The sequence below is a fragment of the Pollachius pollachius genome (genome assembly GCF_949987615.1).
Source record: "Pollachius pollachius genome assembly, chromosome: 2".
NCBI classification, from domain to species: domain Eukaryota; kingdom Metazoa; phylum Chordata; class Actinopteri; order Gadiformes; family Gadidae; genus Pollachius; species Pollachius pollachius.
Window position 1 is genome coordinate 2,490,301 of NC_136935.1, and position 23,303 is coordinate 2,513,603.

The 23,303-nt window shown below is 45.4% G+C and overlaps 2 protein-coding genes across 3 annotated transcripts; both read right to left on the reverse strand.

The window, feature by feature from the left end:
* Positions 1–1,818: 1,818 nt before the first annotated feature.
* On the reverse strand, positions 1,819–12,738 carry elovl5 (ELOVL fatty acid elongase 5). Of its 2 annotated transcripts, none has more exons than XM_079730987.1 (8): positions 12,654–12,738; positions 10,559–10,623; positions 9,256–9,443; positions 6,108–6,185; positions 5,224–5,395; positions 4,653–4,777; positions 4,336–4,470; positions 1,819–3,835 (listed from the first exon to the last, which is right to left on the reverse strand). In XM_079730987.1, exons 2-8 carry the CDS (start codon positions 10,614–10,616, stop codon positions 3,725–3,727), a joined length of 867 nt encoding a protein of 288 aa, XP_079587113.1. In that variant the 5' UTR covers positions 10,617–10,623; positions 12,654–12,738; the 3' UTR covers positions 1,819–3,724. The 2 variants fall into 2 exon arrangements, with proteins under 2 accessions (XP_079587113.1, XP_079587112.1); XM_079730986.1 differs by lacking the exon at positions 12,654–12,738 and adding an exon at positions 12,277–12,376.
* A 1,429-nt stretch (positions 12,739–14,167) lies between these two features.
* Positions 14,168–21,498, reverse strand: gclc (glutamate-cysteine ligase, catalytic subunit). The gene is made up of 16 exons (XM_079728811.1): positions 20,913–21,498; positions 20,159–20,271; positions 19,182–19,364; positions 18,918–19,031; positions 18,720–18,778; positions 18,476–18,612; positions 18,180–18,254; positions 17,624–17,740; positions 17,105–17,243; positions 16,868–16,980; positions 16,651–16,743; positions 16,450–16,554; positions 15,980–16,061; positions 15,772–15,884; positions 15,333–15,453; positions 14,168–14,964 (listed from the first exon to the last, which is right to left on the reverse strand). The coding sequence occupies exons 1-16, from the start codon at positions 21,060–21,062 to the stop codon at positions 14,783–14,785; spliced, it is 1,896 nt and encodes a 631-aa protein (XP_079584937.1). The 5' UTR covers positions 21,063–21,498; the 3' UTR covers positions 14,168–14,782.
* Between the last annotated feature and the right edge of the window lie 1,805 nt (positions 21,499–23,303).

Sequence of the window (23,303 nt, forward strand, 5' to 3'; positions counted from 1 at the left end):
ACCAAACAAAAACGTGAAATAGGTCAAGTTAAGTTCAAGGTCACTCTAACGATGTTGTTGGGAGGGGTTTGTACAGTAACTTGTCGGTGCACATGTTATATACCGTGGCTCATAACTTCCAACTAAAGCGAGACCCATCGAGGCATTTAACAAATGACGTATAGATTTTGATTATAGATGTGAGAATTGTGCAGGGATGGGCATAGCAGGGACGGCTGTTTTAAATTTGGCCAACTGGATAGCCAACCGAAATAAAACAAAGACAATACGCTTATCTTGCAAGCCCCATGTGATAAGATAAGTCACCTCAGTAGTAGCAGGCATAAAGGCAAGGCAAGGCAACTTTATTTATATAGCACTTTTCATACACAAGGCAGACTCAAAGTACTTCACATATAAACAGTCATACAATAAAATAATAGATAGGTAAAAGAAAACATGCAAAGAAATGAGTAAAATAGAAAGTGCAATATAAAGGCTACAGGGCTAGCAGGTGGTTAATCATTGATGGGCCCTGGTGAATCGGGAAGTAGAGAATGGCAAACGTCAGACGGTGACCTTAAGCCTAGAGTGCTCCTGAGCGAACCATCAGTCTTCCCTCTTCACAGGGTTGGGTTTAACGAGGTACACCTGGAGGGCAGGGGAATGGACAGGTTTGGTGTGTTTTCTCCACAGCCTGTGGTCCCTTATAATCCATAAACTGATATCTTACCAGAGCACTCCGTCCAATAGGGATTTAGCATTTCATAGAACGTGTAGAGTGATCAGACGCAGACTAGACGGCGTGATTATGTGGAAGGAACTAGTCACGGCCACGTTGTGTCTACAGCCACATGGCTTGTGCAACACAACACTCTCAGGTTTCACAGTTAAAAGAGGAAGTAGCATATTTGATATCTGGGCTTTCCACACCCCCTACACTTTTTGGATTGGCTTAAAGTATCTGCTTACTGTATCAACCAAAAATGTGATGACTGCCTTTCCCCTGGGTTCTACCTCGTTCAACATACATTTAAAAGACCCTTCCTTCTGGATAGTTAAGTCTAAATCAGAATCAGAATCTCTTTATTGTCATTGCACAAAGTGCAACGAAATTGGGGAATAGACATGGTTGTAACTTTTTCCACGTTCCTGAAGTCTTTACACACATACATATGCACACACACACCCCCCCACACTTGTGGAAGTAAGCAGGGGCACTGTTTGGATAGCGCTCTAGTCAGCAGACAAACTTCACACAAAGAAGTGGTTCTGTTTTCCTAGTGGGTGTGGTCTGTGTCGCGCCACGGCATTCCAGCTCACACTGGGAACGCCCATTGCTGCTTTTCTTCCAAGGGAGAAAAGAAGACGCTCTCACAGAGCAGTCCTAATAGTGCAGCCCCCAGGACACAGCCCCCTGTTCTAACAGTATGGGGGGCTACACCCCTCAAACGCAGTCGTCTTAACTGAATGTTTACGGTGCTTGGGGACTAAAAATAGTGTATTGACAAATCAGTCTTTTTCTCTTTACGACCGTATATAACAACGAGGGTCATTAAGGACCAGTCAGGGGCAGGATGGCACTGGCTCGGGGGTTCAACTGCTTACCCAGAAGGTTCTGCCTTAGGACCTTCGCTCCTGAAGTCTATCTGAACTTACTGTCAGTCACTTTGGATTAAAGTGTCAAAGGACCAACGACTTCATAGTAAAAAAAACTGGGTCAAATTGGGGTTAGGCAGTTATCTCACACACCTGAGATTTTAGTATGTCAGGAACTCAAACCAAAGCAGGCAGACAAAAACTAAAGTACAGCACAGATGAAACATTAGTGATTTTTATTCATAGCATTTAGTGACAGTTTAAAATGGACTTTGGCCTACGACGAGGCTTCATTTCTTTTCAAAATTGTATAAACATTGGGTGCCTGTGTATGTGTGTTTAACACACACCCACACACACAATTTTACCTGTGAAACTTTGTATAGCATTTGTCCTTAAAATGCATTTCAGCTGTCAGTGGGTGAAAAAACAGATTTGATGAGGAGCCACATATAGGCCTACCTGCATTTCATTGATAAGGCATATAGGCAATACAACAGTATAGCTATAGATGGGTGTTTACCATAGTAAGTATATGAGTATATATATATATGTATATATATATATGAACAATGAACATACATACACTCGAGTAGCAATATTCATAAGGCATTTGCAACTAGGACATGTCATGGAATACTCTGCGACAAGTTCAATGCATTTCACCTCCAACCAGAAAAAGGGAAGGAGCAGTTTTTATAATCTACCGTTTATAGATGACCGGCTCGATGCATCCTGTGGTAAAGCTGAAAATACACAGCAATGTGCCGGGGGGCCCAAGTTTGCCGGTCTGACGAGTACTCTACAATCGTTTATAAATGTGCAAGTGCTTCGAGGACGCGCACAAAAACAGAAAAAAGACGCCACTGCTCCACATAAACAAACGTGTTTTTTTTCTGCGCTGGACTTTGGCTTTGGATCCCCGGTCTCTTCGTTCTCTTCAGACGACAGGAGCCACAACACGAGCTGTACCATTATGTGGTGGAGACCGGGGCTTCATGACAGACATTTACACCCTGAGAACCCTCCATCATATTGTAAAACTATCAGTAGGATCAGCTGGGAGGCAGAGGTCTGGATGTACTGTGCAGTGCTTTACAGAGGAAGGCCGTCCCCATATCAAAGCCCTTGCCTTTTCCATCGTTCAGTGTTCTTCAGACGTAAAGGTTTTAAAAGGTCAAACATACTAAATATAGCTACTAAACGTCTATCTACCCTTTGTATTGAAGCTTGTGTTTAATGGTCTGGAGGAATATTGCTGGATTTGGGGTAGAAGAAATGGCATGCCAAGCCGTAGGAGTGTTGGTTTTCTACGCTTGTCTTGGATTCCGAACTCTGGCAGACGTTTCTACCGAGTGGATGAGATCCGCGCCGTCGCTTTGGGCCTGGTGATCAGACAGATCACAGACTGCCAAGAAGTCAGCGTTTCACAAGCCAGGTTAAAAAAAAATGTAAGACATAGTTAAAAAACAAAATCTAAAGGATTCCTAAACTAGACTGTACATTAATAATATCCCATCCGCTCAGGGCAAACCGCTGGCCAACCATGTGGCTCTTGTACATAATAAATACATCAAGTCACGACTATAGAGGGAACACGTAGTACTACAACCAGTACAGGGGAGGGCCAGAAAGAATGTTCTATAATTAGGAAGATAATTCTTGATTTTATTACCGGATGTCACTCAACAAATCAACTTAGCGTTGAGCTCTCTCCGGGCTGCCTCAGAGGGTTCTAGCGCTTTGATCCACGGAACCGTTGTAGACAGAAGGTAGAGGAACGACAAGTGTGTGGCTTTGTGAGCGACGGGCACCAAAGAAGGGCTAGGAGAGGCCCTTCGTCAACCAGCAAGCTATTCGGCTATGGAGGCGTGTTAACTATATGGAGTAGAAACTATTGTCTCACGGATAAAACCATGCCTGGAAGTACAGCTATGATAGCATTATGTAATACCATTAGTGGTAACGTGCAAAAATATGTAAAAGCCTCTGTGGGTAACTGTGGCTATCGCTATTTTTACTTTCCCAAGTGGATACCAAACTATTTGAAGTTCATCGTATGAACGGGGATATATACACATGTCCCCCGAACAGCTTTGGCTGCTGCTCTACAACAAAGGGTTCGGTGAGGTCGTGGTACTGTACATTAATCCACCCTCAGTTTTTTATGGAGAGAGTGTTCCACGTGAGACGATCCGTTGGCATGTCCGTTCGTTGAGGAGCCGTTCTTAAGCGACACCTTCTGCTTCTTGTAGGTCTGTCGGGGGTGAAACGAGGGAGACGAGACAATAGAGACAGAATGTACGAAAAGAATGTTAATCAACTGGTATTCTCGACGGAGGCAGTGCATCACTCATGCCCTGCCTGCCAAACCTGAAAGGCTACGTGTGTCCCTCATCTGATGTCTGACTGAATGACGTACTGCGAGGATCCTGAATACTAGAGAGAGGTCGTACTTTGCATGCTCTGTGTTTCTCACATCGGTCTGATCTGCTACCATTGACTGACGACTGAATAAAAAGAGGACATTCCGATCAGTATCTGATCGGAATGTCCTCTTTTTAATCATGGAATAAAAGTATGACACACAAAATAAGGCTTGACAGAAGGGTATTAGAAATAATTCCACTAAAATAGGAGAGAGAGAGCTATCGTACCCAAGATTTCTCTTTAAAACATTAATCCAAAACTGATAAAAACTGATAAAAAGTATAAAGAGCAAAACCAAAAAAAGAAAAGTCAATCTGCTCGGCTTACCTGAATGTAAAAGTTGGTGAAGAGTATGATGAGGGTCACCAGGTACCCTATCTGGAACCACACCCAGCCCCGGGGGAAGTTACAGGGCCACGCCAGGGCACACAGCGTCTGGGTCATCGTCAGGAAGAACTGAATCTGGAGGGAGACAAGGCAGGGAGGTCAGGAGAACCGCAGCACAATAAGAACTGAACCTGGAGGGAGACAACAGAGGAAGTTCAGGACAGCAGCAGCACAATAATAACACACAAGTGGGCTTAAGATGAAAGGCTTTGGGAGCACTATGAACAACAAAGCAACCGATGGAAGGAGCAGCGTACCAGTTGTCCCTGTGTGATGTATTTCTTCCACCAGAGGTAGGGCCGCAGGGCCGGGACCGCAGACAGGCCGTAGTAGGAGTACATGAACACATGGATCAGGCTGTTGAGGGCGGCCCCGAAGTACGCTGGCAAAACACACACGGCAGAGAGACAGCGCATGAATTACAACTTAGAAGGAGGCCGGTGAGTGAGTGGCTATTACAAGCAAACGGTCGGGTCGAATGCGTCGCCCGGCCAACTCAGTTATTTAACACCCCTGGATCGGCTAGGTGGCAAGGAGGGACACTGGACTAAAGAAACGGCGAGCCGAACACCAGTTGAAAAGGCATTTCAGATACATTTGATGATATAAAATCAAACAGAGGAAGATTAAAAAAAAAAACAGCAATCAATTTTGTGGTTGAGACAAGAAGAGATTTGAAGAATAGTGGAAAGAACCACAGACGGCTTTTCGGCTGTTAGCGGGTGTATCGCTTGCAGGTTATCAATGATTTAACCCGGCTACTCAAGGCCTTGGGACGAACGCTGGCTACTGGAGTGATGTGCGTCCCTGGAGGGTGAAGGTACTCACAGTGGCCGCATGGCACCCAGTTCATGACGAACCACCAGATGTTGGGCATGCTGGCGTGATGGTAGATGTGGAGGAACGTGATCTGATGGTTGTTCTTCCGCAGGACGAAGAAAAAGGTGTCCATGAACTCGATGAGCTTGGAGAAGTAGTACCACCAGAGGACATGGATGATCTGGGGAGAGAACAGACAGAAACCAAAGCTCAGGATGTTTAGAGTCACAGGCGTAACGGATAAAAACCGAAGTAATGCTGAACTACGAAACACGTAATAAAATAAGGTGTCATGTTCTTCGCTCACTCTGCGTGTTTAGAGAGAGGGAAAGCAGAGGAAGACTCAATAGTAGCTTGAGGTGACTGTTTTATCGATGTACTCTTCACGTGATAAAGAACATGGCCACATTCCCAAAAGGCCTTCAAGGTTAAGCATGAACCATAAAACGTACCAATCTGCGGCCATAACTGGTTGTGGTGTTGGCACAGTGAGCCGTATTGCGCTATCACAGATAGCCACCTGGGCCTTTGAAGAAGGTTATCATGTCATAAAACATTACATTAACTCCTGTCTGAGGCTTATCGGATGGGATTTTCAGGTACTGGTTTATTTAACTTTCATTTATATCCATATCCATATCCATATATGTATATGGATATTTATATGTATATGTCTTTCAATTGTTCTCTAAGCACTTGCATGCAAACATATATATATTGCTATATATATTAATTAATTAATATATATATATAAATAGATAAAATATATAAAGGCCTATTCATTTTTTTTATACAAATATAGTATTTATTTACATATTATTTATTGTCTAACCGTTATGAAAATGATACAAAATGAATATGAAGTTCCAACAGTTAGTCAGTCGCTCAGTCACCTTGTTATCGGTCTCTTCATCGCTGTGTGTGTCTTGGCAGTAGAAGTTGTACCCTCCACTCCTCACTGCTGCCACCAGCTGTGGACAAAGTGGATCAGGCAAAGCGTGAGAGGGCTGGACTGTAGTGGAGGAATTCACTGCACTACGTCACGGCTATGTGAAACTATATCTAACATCACACCGCACAAAAACACACACACACGCGCACACACACACACACATCCATTCTTGGAATCACTGCATTTTTCTGTTAACATGCAATACACTGTGCACCAAAATGATGAAAGAGTCTTCCGGGTTGTGAAGAAGTTGTGCAGTCAAAGCAGGGTGCAGCCTCCATGACCTTTGTCCCAGATACACCAGAGAGCCAAGACACAATGTTAAACCCTTTATTCACGGGCTGCTGCAGGGGACCCCGTCAACCAGAGGAATCCTGATACATGGTTGACCTTTCAGTTGTCACCCTCATACACAGTGTTAGTCTCCGTTATGTTTCAATATCTCCCCTTATGTTTAATCTCCCATTATTTGTCACTGTCCCGTTGTTAGGACTTTAACTCAACTCAACCATCGGTATATAAACGCATGACAAGGGCGGGGCTATGGGATACCTTCCAATCATTGCCCGTTTTCTATGGTAAACACACAAAAAGTTGTAACCCCCTGTTTCCTATTGGGTTACCGTTAAGCAGAGAAAGGCCAATCAAAACATCTGCCTACACCCTCTGCAGGTTGAACCGCCGGCGGGGTGGGATGCCTGGGTGGGATTGCCGCCCAGACCTGTTTGTCTGTGGGGGGTCTGTTGTTGGACGGGTAGAAGAAGATTTGATGCTGATACCAGTTGCTCCATTGATCAATGGCTTAAGAACAACAGGGGCTTAGAGACAGGTCTGGTAGGGAGGAGGGGGAAGGTGAATCCACATCAATTGTTTGACCAACTCCTCCAGAGTGGTGTGGGGTACAGACAGATGTTGGGCAGGGAGGGGGACAAAAACTGGATAAGGACGAAACATTTAGTCCCTGATCAACTAACAACGGGGGGTCAGAGACAGAACTCTGTCGGGGGGGGGGGGCTGAAAACAATATGAACTGTTTAGCAATTAATATGTTGTTCTTAAGTCCTCCGTTTGAGACTTCTAAGTCTCATCAATGATCATATTAACTGTCACGGAAATTACTTTTTTCTTCCTTAGAAACCTTTTCAATATACTTTTCTCAAATGTGGACTTTAAATGGCAGACCAAATTTAAATGGCAGTCTTTGTGCTAAATTTTAATTCAACTATTCCACCTGAAGCCAACCACAGCCATCCATTGGGCCATTCCAGGGGATTTACCCCACGCTCGCCTTGAAAACAGGCCATCATGTTGAAAGCTAATTGCTCTAATGATGGGGAAAGATACAGCTGCAACATGATCCTCTAATAACCCAGCTGACCGGTTTTGGGCCATCAGGGAGGAGATGGGAGCGAGATCACGTTGTCTTAGGCATGGGTCTCTGCAAAACAACCCAAGCAGTTTGATCCAAGTGCCCCACGCCGCTGGTAAACGACTGCATCAGGTCGGGAGAATCCACGGTGAGAACGCAGAGATTGGCCTCTCTCAATGCTGATTCACCGAATAAGAATAGAGTCACGCCTTTGCCTGTTTCATCAACACTGCTTTCCTAATTGATTTAAGAGCCTAGACGCTGTCCCGAGTATTTACACATCACCAGATGTGAGCAAGGACAAGCATCTCGTCCAGGATGGATTATAGACATTACACAAGCTAAAACTCAGCAGCAATCAGGGTTTACGGTTTAAGGACGGCTCCGCCCCTCCCGATGCTGTAATACAATAAAGAGCAGCGCGGTGTGCACTTTGATTCCCAGGACGCCCCAGCTGCTGTCAAAGGGCCACGACTGGGCCCTGAGAGAGTGCACGTGTTGAATCACCCAGCACGTGCGCTTGGCTGGGTCCGGGCCTCCAGCCTCTGACCTCTTATACAGCTGAGGTATTTCTTCAGGAAGTCTTCTCTTTGCAACGTGTTCCGGGCACATGTTTTTCCCCTTTCCCCCTGGCCATGGCCTCTTGCGGTAATAATTGTGTATAAAGATGGGGGGGGCTGGCAGTAGTAACTCAGCAACTACACGTGTTTCTATCCATTTTGTACCATGTGCATATGAGGTAGTCAGCAAAAGGTCATGATGATAATTAGTGGTACACCTAAGGTCAAAGGTTGGGAACCACTGTGTTAGGGTGAGACTGTTACAGTTTAGTTAAATTAACCGCTTCGTTCGACGACTTCATAAGTGATCCATTGGGTGGATTCACCCTGGTTTCTGTGGATTCACCCTGATTCACCCTGGTTTTTCCATTGCGTGGATTCACCCCGCTTTCTGTGGATTCACCCTGATTCACCCTGGTTTCCAGTTTGAAAATGGCTGTTGTGTACCAGTCTGTAAAATTGCCTCGCTCGGCACTGCAGCCTGAAAGGCACATTTGTTTGAACCCTGTTAATAATTAGGTCCTCTAAATCTTTAAGATATCCAATGTAAACCTTGTAAATTAGATATTAAGTGTATACCATGGCCGTCGTCAGAAGACAAAAGGAGGCTGTAGGGATGTCTGTGAGGATTTGTTTGTTGTAACAATGACCCCTGTCACAGCCCAGCTGTGCCCTCTCTCTCCTCCCACCACCACCACCCCTTAGCCACCACCATACTATCTCTGGTGGTTGGGTTTCTGTGAACCACAGCAAAGGCCACTGGCCTGTGTCTCATCCAGTCAAACCAGTCGTTTTTAATTCAAACCACAGCACACGATGCTGAGTGGCATGTGACCAGTATCTACCGATCAAGGGTTCATCTTGAATGAGACCACAGATGGCTTATGTTTGACTTTCAAGCCCTTTCAGTCATTTACTAGCGACTCGGACGATTCCGATAAATGTGGTTAACGAGCCCTCAGGGGTTAGAAGGGCATGTCGCTCAAGGAGGCCTACAGGTTATGCTGCGGACGTCAGGGATCGAACACCCTAGTACAGCCACCGGGGACTACGCTTTAGTGACATCCTAACAGAATCCAAGAGGAATCGAAAAACACACCAGTGGTTACCAGGCAGCACTGGCGGCGAGGGGCCCCGTCAAAGCCGTCTCACTTCCTCACCTCATAGAACATGTAGAAGGAGAGCAGGGTGAGTACTAGGTTGTAGGCCACCATCAGGGGCCTGCAGGACAGCGGCTTGCGGTCCCTCATGAACTTGGGCCCCAGCCACAAGATGAGCAGGTAGGCCAGTGACAGCGCCAAGGTCGGGGGGTAGTTGTCGAGCAGGAGCCATCCCTTCACCCGCTGGTCTGGAAGCCAAAGCGTGTGTTAGGGGTCTGAAACGTGGGGGCACATGTCTCACTTTGACACTGCAGTGCGTGGGACTTTCTGCTGGCGAATGCACTTTTAGCGTCCTTGCAACGAAAGTGTCGGAGAAAGGAAGAGGGGGGGTTAGAGACAAAGTGGGCCATCGGTGGATGCGTAGTTCTGCTTTGTTTGGGTTTGAGGAAGAGGTGGAGGGGTGATTAATAGTGAGACAGGGTGATTGATAGTGAGACAGAGAGAGCAGTGGGAAGCGGGGAGGAAGGGTGTTGCCACATAAGGAATAATTGTATACACTCTCTGTATGGACAGAGAGTGTAGACATACCCTATCTAAATATAGGACATACTGGGTGAAGGCGAATCCTACTCTCTCCAAAACCACTAAAGGCAGAGTGTGTGTTGTATGGGTGAAAACTGCTTGTTGAAGGTCAGAGTCTCTGGTACATGTGTTCTCTCAACTAATGCTGAAGGCATGGTCGGCTCATAGCACACAAAGTCAAACTCAGAATGGCTTATTAAGAAGGAGTGACATTTAATAACAAAAATGATATGAAACAAATGTATCTTCCAAGATCTCGCTATTAAGCTTTTAAAGCGGTTAACGTAACAGTAAACCCAGAAGTCCATTTGCCTAACGTCTGACAGGGTTATGTTTAACATAGGTACCATAAGATAGCCAGGAACGGAAGTATGCTGTAGGAAAAGAAACATTTGGCTCAAGAAACGATTCAACGAGAGTTGTTAGTATCCACAATAATGATATGCACTGGCTTTGCTATTTAGTAGACGCTTAGGTCCAAAGCAAAGTGAATTCAGTGTGATTACTGAGCAGCTAGAGTTAGTCATCCTGCTCAGGAATACCTACAGGCAGAACAAAAGAAAACATTTGGGATCAAACCTGGTACCTTTTGGCTGGAAGTCCAACACACTAGCCCCTACACTAGCCTGCCCCCCGTGCACTTTGTTGCTGTTTTTTAACTCAAACTTTGAGGTGGATTATAAAAGGTCCTGGGGACCCCAGACAATGACAGGAAGCTATGGAGGAAGTGATGTAGGAGTTACACGAACCGCAGCGAAAGGTAATGGATGTGGAACTTTACCTCTTGGCCCCATCCATGATTCAATGTAGATGTTTAATCTGTGATTGAATGGCTCCATTTATCACCTGTAATGACAACACACAAAGGACCTATATCAAAAACACAATAGTATAATACATCCTTATGAAAGACCTGAAGACAACCAGGAGATTTTACAGTTTCACTATTGAGTCGACACACCGCGAGGGAATTACGATACATATCAGTTAGGAGCTGATCAGGGTACGGAATCTTGCTCAAGATGCCTACGGGCTGCGGACATTGGGGATCGAACACAGTACCTTACGGCTGGGTAACAATCTCCCTATAACTATCCTGTCCAATCTTTGATCAGAAACTTCATCGCTCTACAGTTTGAACACGTATCGTATATACTTTAAACTATACAACGCATTGATACATGTTTGAAAATGTTGTGAGTTCATAGTCTGTAGTCGATTTCACTCAATAAAAGTTGTACTACAATGTGTTTAAGGATATTTTAACAATAAGCATGGACAAGACAAAGCCACTGTCTGTAGAGCACTCCTCTGAAATGCACCATACTTTCAAACTATCCCTGCAAAGAAGGCACACACATAATTATCACACTCAAGACATCTGTGTACATACCACTTCTTACTTCGAGGTTCAATTTAATCATGTCACAGAGAACCATCATCTATAATGCATGTCTATTGGGAGATAAGGCGCAGGAGATCTGTCTGTGACGTGCGTTGCGATGTCATGTCAAATGCTGCTGCCCTGGCGCCGTGCGTGTCACTGTGTAATGTGAAACGCTTCTGCAAGTCGATAAGCCAGTGCACTCCGTTATCAGTAGCAATTTCAAACAAAGCGTTGATGTAGCTTTATTCATTTTGCTGAGCAATTTGACTGTTTTCGTTATGATAAGATATGTTTGTATTGGATAAATGGGATGAATGTATGTGGAATACACTGAGGGGTTAATCGCGTTGCCCTGGGTTTCTGGGGACAGAGAAACGGAACCGCTAATGAGAGGACCTATCAAATTATACTGGTAGCTAAGATACACTATCTCTCTAGCTATAATGTGTAACATACCAATATATTTTATAACGCAGTTACAATTGGCTTTTGTGTATCATAACCTAGCCACAATAGGGTTATTTGAATCAACCGAACGATATATCTGTACAAAGGTCAAGTGATACCTGTGCATGATAATCAGTTTAGAGTACAGTATCACCCCTCATTGTACAGACTAGTACATGTGTATTGGAGGACTGACGCATGTTTATCAACGCAACAAATATCTAAAGAGAAAAGAGTTTGGAGAAGGATTTGGTTATCAAACAAGAAGAACCTAATCTGGGCAACATCTTATCACTGAAATGAAAGTGGATGAACGTACCATGTTTCCGGAGGCAAAAACATCCTGATGTAGATGGAGAGGCCTAGATGTACCTTCATTTTATCTTTATTCTATATTCCAAAATAAGCGGATTTGCTTGTATCGATGCACTTTCGTATATTATGTGTCCATATATTACACATTCATATATTTATAATGATGGAATTCAACTTTAAAACGTAGCCTATAAAGCACATGCTCCAACCAGCACCAACATGCGATTCAATCAGCCAACGTGTTTCCTCATTACTGACAGGACTAGGGTCTATGGAAAATAACATGAAAATAACAATACAAGTCTTTAGTTTCCATTTAATCGCGAAAGAACAGAAAACAAGCAACATACCATAGCGTTCAAAAACCACAAGTTGGGTCCGTCAAACTTTGAAAGAGTGCGAGTGGCGTCCGGAACTGGGTTCTTTCCCTCTAGACGCGGTGGTTCTCTGAATAACCCCATAGAAGGGAGGGGGGGGGGGGGGGGAAGGCTCCACCACCCCTGTGGCGCGGTGGTGTCGCCTGCCTCCTGGTCGCATCTAGGCTACGGCACAACAGAGGTCACCGCCTCATCATCAGCCGACAAACATCCAGTCTGACGCCATTCCAGTCCTGCGAGTAATCCGCAAAACCCTCGGAAGTCGAGCGGTTACGTTCGTTCCTCACACAAAAACGCGAACATTGTTAGCGAAGCGCGAATAACGCGGTAAAAAAAGCAATGTTACCTACCTTGGGAGCGGGGGGGGGAGTCGCTGTGTAACCTTGGCTTGCTGGTATCCGCACAACGTGCAGCCTTGTGGTGGACTGGGAAACGAGTGGGAGGAACGCGTCGACTGGCCGGGTGCCCTGTGCGAGCATTAAAACAGGGCGCCGGTGTTTGCTATCGCAGAACAGGCCGAAATAATCCCAAACAAAGCCGTGCCCCTCTTTCTACTAGATTAACATACACCAGTGAAACCGTGCGTCTATTCGATACCGGGGTCTAGTGGAAGATGTACTTTTACTTTTTTAATCTTGAAGTCCCTTATACGCCCGGAAACTTGATGGATGGAATATGAATGAATGTATGAATGAATGAATGAATGAATGAATGAATGAATGAATGAATGGTTGTGCTTTAAGGCTATATCGAAAACGTTTGATTATATCAAAGCACACAATTAATTCAGTTCACCCACTATTTTGGGTGGTGTACCCTACTAAAGATATAGTTGACCTTAAAGTTTAAGAGTTAGGATGTCTACAGCAAGCATACACCCAAAGATTAATATATTAATCATAGACCTGTCTAAATAAGCAAAGTAAATAAATAGCAAAACCAGAGTTATTATACATTAGAGAAATAATACAGTATTTATCGATTTTACAGTGGTAGCCTACACACTACAATTACACATTTCTTTACACTGATCAAAACATTATTGGATCGGAATAGTCTATTCGGGGGCAAGGTCAGAATTGTGTTAACCTCTCTATGAGGATTAGGATTTTAGATAGGTATTCTGTAGGATTAATCACTGGGTTTATAATTATCTGCATCAAAGCACATCTTGATAGAAAGCCCTGAACTGGCCATAAATTAGAGGAGCACTGTCCTTAAGAGCCAGAGCATTGGCGCCATCTAGCGGTAGAATGGAAATAGGGCGGCGGCGTCTCGTCCAAAGGACGCTCCAGTGACGCCTGATCACGACACCATTTGTGAAGTGCTCAGGAAATGTGTTTATAGTCTTACATTTTCATTCAGTTTTATCTTGATAAAGATGCACATAACGGGGGTTTGGTTTAAGTATGCATGTTATCCTTTAATTCTTTTAAACGTATTTTTTAATGAATACCAAAGCCTTCTGGACGCAGTGTCGAACGACCACTGTCCTCCTCCGATCACGCAAATGTGCTGACTGGTAGAATTCCTAGCGGGGTGTCAACTAGAAAATGCGGGCATGGTTGGAATGAAATCGACGTTGTTTAGAGAGCGAAGATCAAACCACCTTTGTTGCAGACAAATGTCGGGGGTGGAAAAAGTTAAAACCTCAACTGAAATATAACATGCAGTATAATTGTAGAGGTAAAGATAAAAGCAAACCTTTGCTTTGTTGATTAGATGTATGCAATTCAAATGCTAGTCTACTGAAGTATTCAATTCATTTTAAACATTCCTTTGAAGCTGTTTAAACGAAGTCTGCTTTGTCTTTCAGCACCTCAAGCGGAAACACCAGTACAAAAATATAACCACCTCGTGTGTGTAATATTGAAAGACACATTTATTTTTTCATAAAGCGGAGCGTGCAACATGATTGAATGCTGTGCAGATTTATTGGAAGCAGCAAACATTGCAAAAGTCTCAATCTCCACTTGCATTTAGCTCTCATTTCTACATTGTGCCAGCACAGCAAGGCAAGCAGGATTCAGCACTTCAAAAGCGAAAGATTTCTACTACATGCAGAGGACTAATTTAAAGAACCCACGTTAATGTTAAAAGCCTCAAGTGCTGTATATACAAAAAAATAACAACACACAATGATTAAATGCCCGCTATTGTACACCACTTTTGCTAAAATGTACATTCACCAACGCTGGCGTCCTTCAACCACCAGCGAGAAAGTAAATATATACACATTTCAACGCCTCGCGCTTTAACCTTTTTTTTTTTTCTCCGTTCTATTAAAATAAGTCGATAATCATAAAAATCTGATCAATTATGTACACGCTTAGTGCCAATGGGTGTCTTAAGTTGCGCACGTGTGGCACTCTGAAACGCACCCCCCCCCCCCCCCATGTCAAGCCTCATACTTGGTGTCTCCATGCCGACAGGACCGGCGGCGGTACGGTTCACACTACAGTAGAGCCCCGCGCTGCTTTCATTTGAACCGGTTGATGGGCTCTCCAAAGAGCTCGGGGCAGCGCTCCTGCCCCTTGGCGATGCGGTCGCACTTCCTCAGGAGGTCGTAGTTGATCTTGTCGGTGACGACGCTGTCCTGCTGGTACTGCGGGTGGCGGGCCACGAACTCCCTCATCCACTTGGCCATGGTCATGAGCTCCCCTGCGGAGACACAGAGGCCGTGTGGGTCGAGGCCCTCGGCGTCACGGCTCGCTGCTACAAGCCTGAGGCTAAGAGGCAACGGTCACGCCCAGATTCTTTCTGATGAAACCAAACTTCTTCATGTGCGTGGGAAAAAGGCAATATATATGTATCGTTGTAGAACGACGGTGTGCATTAACTTTGAAGCGCTTTCCAGTTTTGCTATTTTTTCCGAATAGGAACAATGGAGAAAGAGTGAGTGTGTGAGTGAGTGCGTGAGTGATTGAGTGACAGTGAGTGAGGGAGTGACAGTGAGTGAGTGACAGTGAGTCAGTGAGTGAGTGAGTGACAGTGAATCAGTGAGTGAGTGACAGTGCGTGCGTGCGTACCTGAGGCTCGTTTCTTGATGAGCTTCAGGTAGTTGAGGATGGTGCAGCGCGTGTCCACGTCCACCTCCATGTTCTCCAGGTAGCAGTTGAGGATGGGGATCAGGCCGGGGAACACGCCCTCCTAGGGGACGACAAAAAGAATAACACAATTCAGTACACATACATTCATCACCACATAATACTGTGAATACACACACCGCAATTGTGTAAGCATGTGATTTAATTTACTTTACTCTAATAGGATTTTGGTCCTATTTTTGTCATTACTTCATTTATATTAATAATCATTTTATTGTGTACCATTTCCATTCAGGAATGAATCTATTTCAAATAACTGCATGAATTATAAAATACAATAGAAAACTGATCGCAAAAAAAAAATGAATGAATTTCAAAGGAAGGACTTCTCCGTCCGTTTTGAATGCGAGGGCGTTCCGACCTTCCCGTTGATGATGGTGTCGATGCTCATCAGCGTGTACTCCTCGCTGTCGCCGTCCGTCTCCACGCCGTTCTGGGCGGACGCCGCGGCGCCGTCGAGCCCGGGGTTGCACCCTGGAGGCGGGAGGGAAAGGAGCCCGTGATGAGTAAGAACCCCCGGCTGGGACCGCGTCAGCAGACCCCCCCCGCCGAACGCCCCCACCCCTTGCCTTTGAAGATGTCCTTCCGGAAGTAGAACATGTCTTCCTGCACGGCGTTCCTCTTCTGCGCCACCTTCATGTTCTCGTCCACCTGTCGGCAAGAACCAGGAGAATTCACAAAACTTAAAAGAGAAAGAAAAAAAACAGTGTTCCCCCCCCCCATGCAAGTGGAAGACACTGAACCTGAATGAGAACAGGACCAGGGCGATGAAACGCTGCCATGGCCAGATGTGGCTATGAAACTGGCCAAGCCGACTGCGAATGTGGAGAAGTGGACCAGACAATGCAGCACTGCCTTGTCTGCCCCCTACTACCCAACCAGTGCAGCTCAAAAGGGATCTCCCAGGGTTCAATAAAAATGCTGAGTGAAGAAATGGGAAACTGTCATAACCCACCAGCTACAAAAGGCACATAAAGAAGAAGAAGACCACGTGCAAGCTCAACAGCCAGGACAACCTGTGACTAGAGATAACATCTACCTTAGACAGGGGGATGAGGAAGTCCAGTTTGTAGGACAGGATGACCCTGGTGAGGAGCACGACAAACACCACGTACGCAGAGTTCTCAAAGTCAGTCAGCTGCACCTGGAAGAACGCGGAAAAAAAAAAAAAGTGTCAATCAAAATTTGACTTCCCTCAGATCGAATCTCTTTAAAACCCGCGCGAGGCTCCGCTGGTTACCTCCATGGGGCGGAATTCAACCCTCCAGCCGATGTCCGAGTTTGGGGGCGGGGGTTTGAATCTCATGGTCTGCCAGTTGGTGGACTGGAGGTTCTATGGACCAAAACATGATGATGATCAATAAGCTGTGCACGCGAAGTTAAACAGAGCTCACACCCCTGGCTACGCTAGGCTTTTGTTAGTACTAGTACTTATGCAATCACAGGCAAACACTTGCCTCGAAGTGATCAGACTCGTTCTCGTCGTCCAGGTTCAGTTTCTCCTCAAACACCGACAGAGGGTCTCGGATGAAGAGGTGGGCTATGTGTTGAGCCAGCAGCTTGTCGATTCCTGAGACACAGCGGTCAGACCATCGGTTTCATAATACGCACCACGTCGGCGAATTACGGTGTTCAGGCCAGACTCTTTTGGAAGGGTGAAAGGGTGACTGGAGTGACTGTGAATTCGAACGTACCTCCATCCAGGAGCTGTTTGTAGATGTCCTCGTCGATGGTCAGGTCGATGTCGTTGTACTTCTCCCCACAGCTGGAGAGGTAGCTGTCGATGGAGTCGTACCGCGATTTGAAGATTCTGTATTTGTCGTTTTTCAACGGCTGCAAAAAAGGTCAAGAAGAAAGCTTTTCACAATGTTTGAAGACTAAAACGGAGAACAAATCCATCTGTCAGGGCGGTATACAGCCCCATCACATGTGGCACAGGGTCCGCACCATACTCAAAGTCCCGTAAAAAAACATTATTGCCGTTATTTTCGAGCTGAGCCTATTATTTCACCGCCCTCACACCCTTTACTAGAGCAGCACCATTTTATAACCTACATCAGACCGCAAAACACATAACACAGCGTCGGGCTCAGGTTACTCATAAACTTCCTCCAACACCAACACCTGCGTCGCTGAAGCCAACACGTGCCTCTAGCAACGACTCCCACAATTAAAGTTCATCCCATAGAAACCCTCGGATTCGGGCAGCTTACCTTTAGGCCTCTTTCCTCCGGTGTGCGGTCATCCACCGAGGCAGAAATAACCCCCCAGCGGCAATCAATATCGGACACGTACCCCCGGTAGAAGGGCGAGGCAGCACTCAGGGCCATCTGCGAGGAGCGGGCAAAACAAGCGCTCCACTTTATTGCGGCCCATTTGTTTGTCTTGTTGCAGCCCAAAAAATACACAATGGCTTCCAAACTCCCAGGACACGGGGAGCTAGAGCCTGCCTTTTGAGAATGTTTGTCTGGACCGTGATATTTACTCTTTCACCATCTTTATACAACAATTACATTTCTCTTTTGAGTGACTGTCATTTCAATGTTGTTCAGATGCTGCGCATGTAGAGCCATGCAACCTGCCTTTGTTGGCAGGCTGCTTCATTAATCAACGTCCTATTCCCTTGGTAACATAAAGATGATTGGATGGTAAGACTAATGCAAGCAGATTCAAGAGTAGAATGGATTAGGAGGCCAATCTCTGACAGTAAAAAAAAGTAATGGACCTTGAATGTTTGACTATACCACCGCCAGTACCTTATCGACTTACCACAATAGGGCAGAATGTTGCCAGTTGGTCGTACAGATATCGTGCCTCGGCAATGCTGCACGCTTGGAATGTCACCTGCAGTAAAGAGAGGTTAAGGCGGGTCAAAGTACAGCACTGCAACACAAAGTCTGTGTTGCAAATCGCACTCTGCTCTTCCTGTTGGCCCCTGACCAGCGATGCAAATCGAAGAGCTGTCAGTGTAGATTACGTGCATAGCCTGCGAGCATATCCAGTATCACGGATGAGTTGTGACTGGATGTGTGCGTGTCGTTCCGTGTCCTGGTCTCTGTGTGTACCTGGAGGCAACAGTTGCCCATCCCGAAGCCCATGGCGTCCATGTAGATGTGGTCTGGCAGCGCGGCTCTCGCCCCCTCCCCGTCGTCCTCCGGAAAGTTCTCCACGAAGGGAGTTGGGGTTTTCTGGTCCCTGAAGACTGGAACACAGACACAAGACCATGGGAATGAAAACAATATAGCACTTCTGTTCCGTGCTATAAGCTGCACAAGGCCCTTGAAACAAGACGCTACTCGCAACACTTACTTGGTACATTGATGACCACTTTCTCGCCTCTCCTGTGACGTATGTTTCTGGTCAACGTGCTGAAAAGAGGGTACGGAACATCAACATAGAACCACACGCGGTTAAGCCTCACCCATCGGGAGGCTCAGGGAGGCAGGGCTTCACTCACCCCTCCAACCAAAACATGCCGTCGAGTCCCGAGCCGTCCCATGAGTGTACCTGAATCTTGGATGCGTATTGATCGCTTCGTCCGGGAAGAACAAAGACCTGGAGACTCCCGCTTCCACAGGTGTCGGGCGATACTCTGGTTGGGTGAAACCCGGACACCCTAACCTAGAAGCATCAGACATTTACTGCACAACTCAATCTCAATATATGCATAAATATACATCAGAGAGAGAGAGGGATATCTTGGTCATATATCGAACGTTCTTCATAGGCAACCATGAGGCACTAAGGGGGGCTGTCGGCTGGCCCGGCTACCTGGGGAAGGCGGTGACGGTGCAGAGGGTCTCGTTGGGCTTCAGCGCGGCAGAGGCCTCTCGTCGCCTCTTGTCCATGTTGTCCTCCACGGTGTTGAACTCCGACATGGTGCCGCCGTACGGCTGGCCGGGGGTGCCTTCGATCATGTAGCTGCCGTACTCCGGCCTCCACAGGGTGGGGTGGCTGGGATAACAAAAGAGAGATTAAGACCCGGGGGAGGAAGGAACCAGCCAGGTATTCCATTTGCCCCGGGGACCTCGGCGCCGGGCGGGTATGCGGTGACGTCATCGATGCGCCGAGCGTGCTTCCACAAAGCCACGCGTGTTTTCACAGGTTCGCAGACATGCTCAGTCACGCAAACAAGAATTTGCCCCCCCCCCCCGTTTACCCTGGCTGGCCTCAATTATTTTCTGCTTTCCATCGGGCCCCCTTTGTCTCCCAAGTTTCCAGCCAAGCCGCTCAAATGACTGAGTAATAAGCGACGCGTAGACTGAGGGGGGGAATTAACAGCGGCAGTACGTGTGACTTTGACTATTTGTTCACTCGTAATCTCGTTTAATACCGCTTTGGCTTTGAACAATCCGTGAGACACTTTATATTCGTACACAATGCTGTTGTGTCATTTCCTAGTGGCCACTAGGAAATAGCAGGGTTAGTTATGCACTTTGTGCATTATTTTTTCACCTATTTATACATTTATGAACTGGTTATCAAAATAATCCATCTATACCGCCCCGAGTACATTGTTTTCATTGAAAGTGTTTTGAAACAGAGGAGTGGCATACAGTGCAATAAAGACACATTTTTCTTATGCAATATTGATGACATTTTTAGTGAAATGTCTGCTCATTACTGACCCCACTGCTTTTTTGAGTCCTAAATAATACTAAACAATGCCAGGAGTTGCTTGTGTACTCTTGTAAGCTCACAGTATTCATATGGTGTGTTTCTAAAGGTGTAGTTGAATGCTTGCTTACTTAGGGTTGATCTTTTCACCTTGGTCTTGAAGCGTTTCTAAAACTTCCCCTCCACTCAGAACAATTCGAACCTTCTCGTTTGCCTCGTCCATTTCAATCAACATGTACTCCACCTTAAAAAAAAGGTCAAGAAAAACCCAACAGGTCAGCATTGACCACGTTTTGCATTAATCACATGCATGTTGTTTCTTTTAATTTTCTATAGCAAAGCACAAGATCACACATTCATTACAAATTCATCAATCATCCTCCAGGACTTTTCATCATCCCCCATAGTGTAATCCCCATTCTGCAAGGTGGATTACTCTATGACAACAACATTCCACGTTGCTTGAACGTATGTGGTCCACACAGCAACGAATACAGCCAGTGTCCAATTGAAAATGTGAATAACTTAAGAAAAAAAAGTGTCTTTACTCCAACGTTAGAGAATATTCAGAGTCAGGGGCAGAAGTAGAAAATAAGGTCAATAGACATGTAACTGCACAGTGATAACAAATCGCATCAGCGTGTGGGCCTGAGCATTGATATAAGTACAAAGATTAAGGTGTAGGTTAATGTGTAATGGATAATCACGTATGAGGTGTAAGCCATTATTATATTGTAGTATACGCACACAAGAAACACAAGGTATCACAATAATAACCATAGTGATAAGTTAATTTCTACGTAAAATGTAGTCACCCACACAGGCTTTGTGAATAAGATGAGTTCAACTTGAACCTTTTCCATTCATTCTTTCATTCACGCTTACCTCGTCTCCCCATTTCAACACGTCTCTCTGGCGGTCTTTCACTTTATTGTAGATGTTGAGGAACTGAATGATACCATGTTTACGGATGTGATCTGCGTACTTCTTGGTTTCCTCCCAGTTGAGCGGTGACCCTTGTGACAGCAAGCCCATCGCGGAGAGACCAGTGCTGACCTATGCTGTCTACTGGTGCCTGGTGCAAACCAGTTTGCTAAAACACAACAGTGGCTGGCTAGTTCTCCCGAAATAAAAGAGGAGCTGAGGTTTTAGACACCGATCCAAACAAAGAAGCAGGTATGAGAAAGGCAATGCGAGGTCTCGTTGGTTTCGTTTGTGAACTGACCATCAAGATGGCCCGTGTGCATCACTGGCTAATGTGTGTTTAGCAAGGTAAAGACACACACACACACTGCACCAACCGCTCAACTCCCCCCAGCTTACACTAGCATCTGAATTTCTTCTCTGTAGCCCAAAAGCGAGACAATAGGTGATGGCTATGATAAAGCGACTAACGGGTGAGACTGGTGCTCGTTGTACACCGATCTGAGCGCGTTAAACGAGGTTATGTGAGCGGCTACTGAGCGCTGTGCTGCGGCTCCTCCTATAAGCGGCAGGGCGCTGCAGACTGGAAACGCGTCACGCCGTCAGGCGGAGCCGCGTCATCCTATGACTCAGCAAAACGGGACGTTCGCAACTCCCTCCGCAGCACACGGATCTGGTTCTTCGGTTTTTAATTAGCCTACTACATTGTCGGTACATCAACAAATGTGTCGTAGTAAGAATGTCGGAGCAGTTTTGCACAATAAAATTGTACACGTTTATTTTTTATTTGTCAATGGAACATTTTAAAACATAGAGCCTACCTCACACCTTATAGCTGATGTTAATAAATTAATAGCCTAATAAATAATTCATGTTAAGCGGCCGTTTGAAGGTGTTTGCCCTAATTATAATTAGGCCTAAAGTTATATGAATGAACAGTATTACAATTTAAAAAAAGATTCTGCAGCTATCATTGGCATAGAGCTACAAATTGTAACCTTAAAAGAGCACTTATGAGTCCATGGGACTTATATTATAGGGCATGTACAATGTAACCTCACACCGCAAAGACCATTTCGGAACTATAGAAGCATGTTATCAATAGTAATGGTGTTTTGGTCATTGTTAGGTAATTAGTTATTTGTCATTAAGGGGAGACATGCTGTGTTGGAAACGGCCACAACGTATCTCATGTGAGACGGGGCAAGATATTGAGGTGACATGGAAGAGATTATTAGCCTAGGTTTTAAAAAATATTCTATGTGTTTATAGTTTGATAATGCTCTTCTAAATTAGCATTGGAATAAGCCCTACTAATGTAAGGCTTATTCCTTACATTAAAAAAGTGGTGTAAAGTATACACCACTATTAACTTCAAGTGGTGTATACTTTAATTTAGGAAATTACATATTCATATTCATTATTAATTTAACTCATAAAAAAATAATTGGAAAGAGTGATTAGGCTAGTATTTCACTAACACTACACCTATGACCATAATTATTATTATTATTATAATTATTTATATTAAGTCATAAGTAGTAGTAGTATTAGGACTATTAGTAGTTAGTAATAGGTGTAGGAGTACATATAGCAGTCTTAGTAAGAGTAGTAAGCAAAAGAAGTAGCAGTAAAGTCAATAAATTGACCGGACAAATAAAAGGTGTGTCCCACATTAGTGCTCTGCAGGATTCATTGTGTAGGAAGGTGGGGCCTAGGTCATGTATGGACCTGGGAAAGATTGAAAGGCAAATGCCTTTCACCCCGATCCCTATCAAGAGGACTGAGGGGCGGGCAATACCAGGGCGTGGAATGAGCTCTGGTACCGGTACCGGTCTTGTACCAGCCCATGTGCATCCCAACATGGTGTTGGCTGAAATGCACATAGGCTTCTGCTGTTCTGTGGAACATCAGGCCTGAGACAGGGTAGAAGAGAGAAGTCCCAGGTCTGCTTATTGAGTCAAGCAGCAGGTGAAATAGTTGCAGCACATTGGGCACAACCCAATCCCACATTCCTCCATGCATCTTTGACGTTTGACTGAGGGCAAGCCCTGCGAAGGAACCGTTGCCATCGGTGTATGGGTGACTGATTAGGCTGATTTGACATGTCGTGTCAAGTCGATGACATGACAGTGATTGCATTGTCTCATCTGGTGGTTCACGTTGTCTAGCACGGAGAACAGGTCAAGGAGATTGACAACCGATGAGAGCGACGTGGCTCTGGCAGCCCGGACTGCCTCAGTCACCGCGGGGAGAGCTGTCTCGGTGGAGTGTGTGGTAATGAAGCCTGACTGATGAGGGTCAATTAAGGTTATTTTTGTTGGTGACAGTTGGTTAGAGATGGCCGCCACG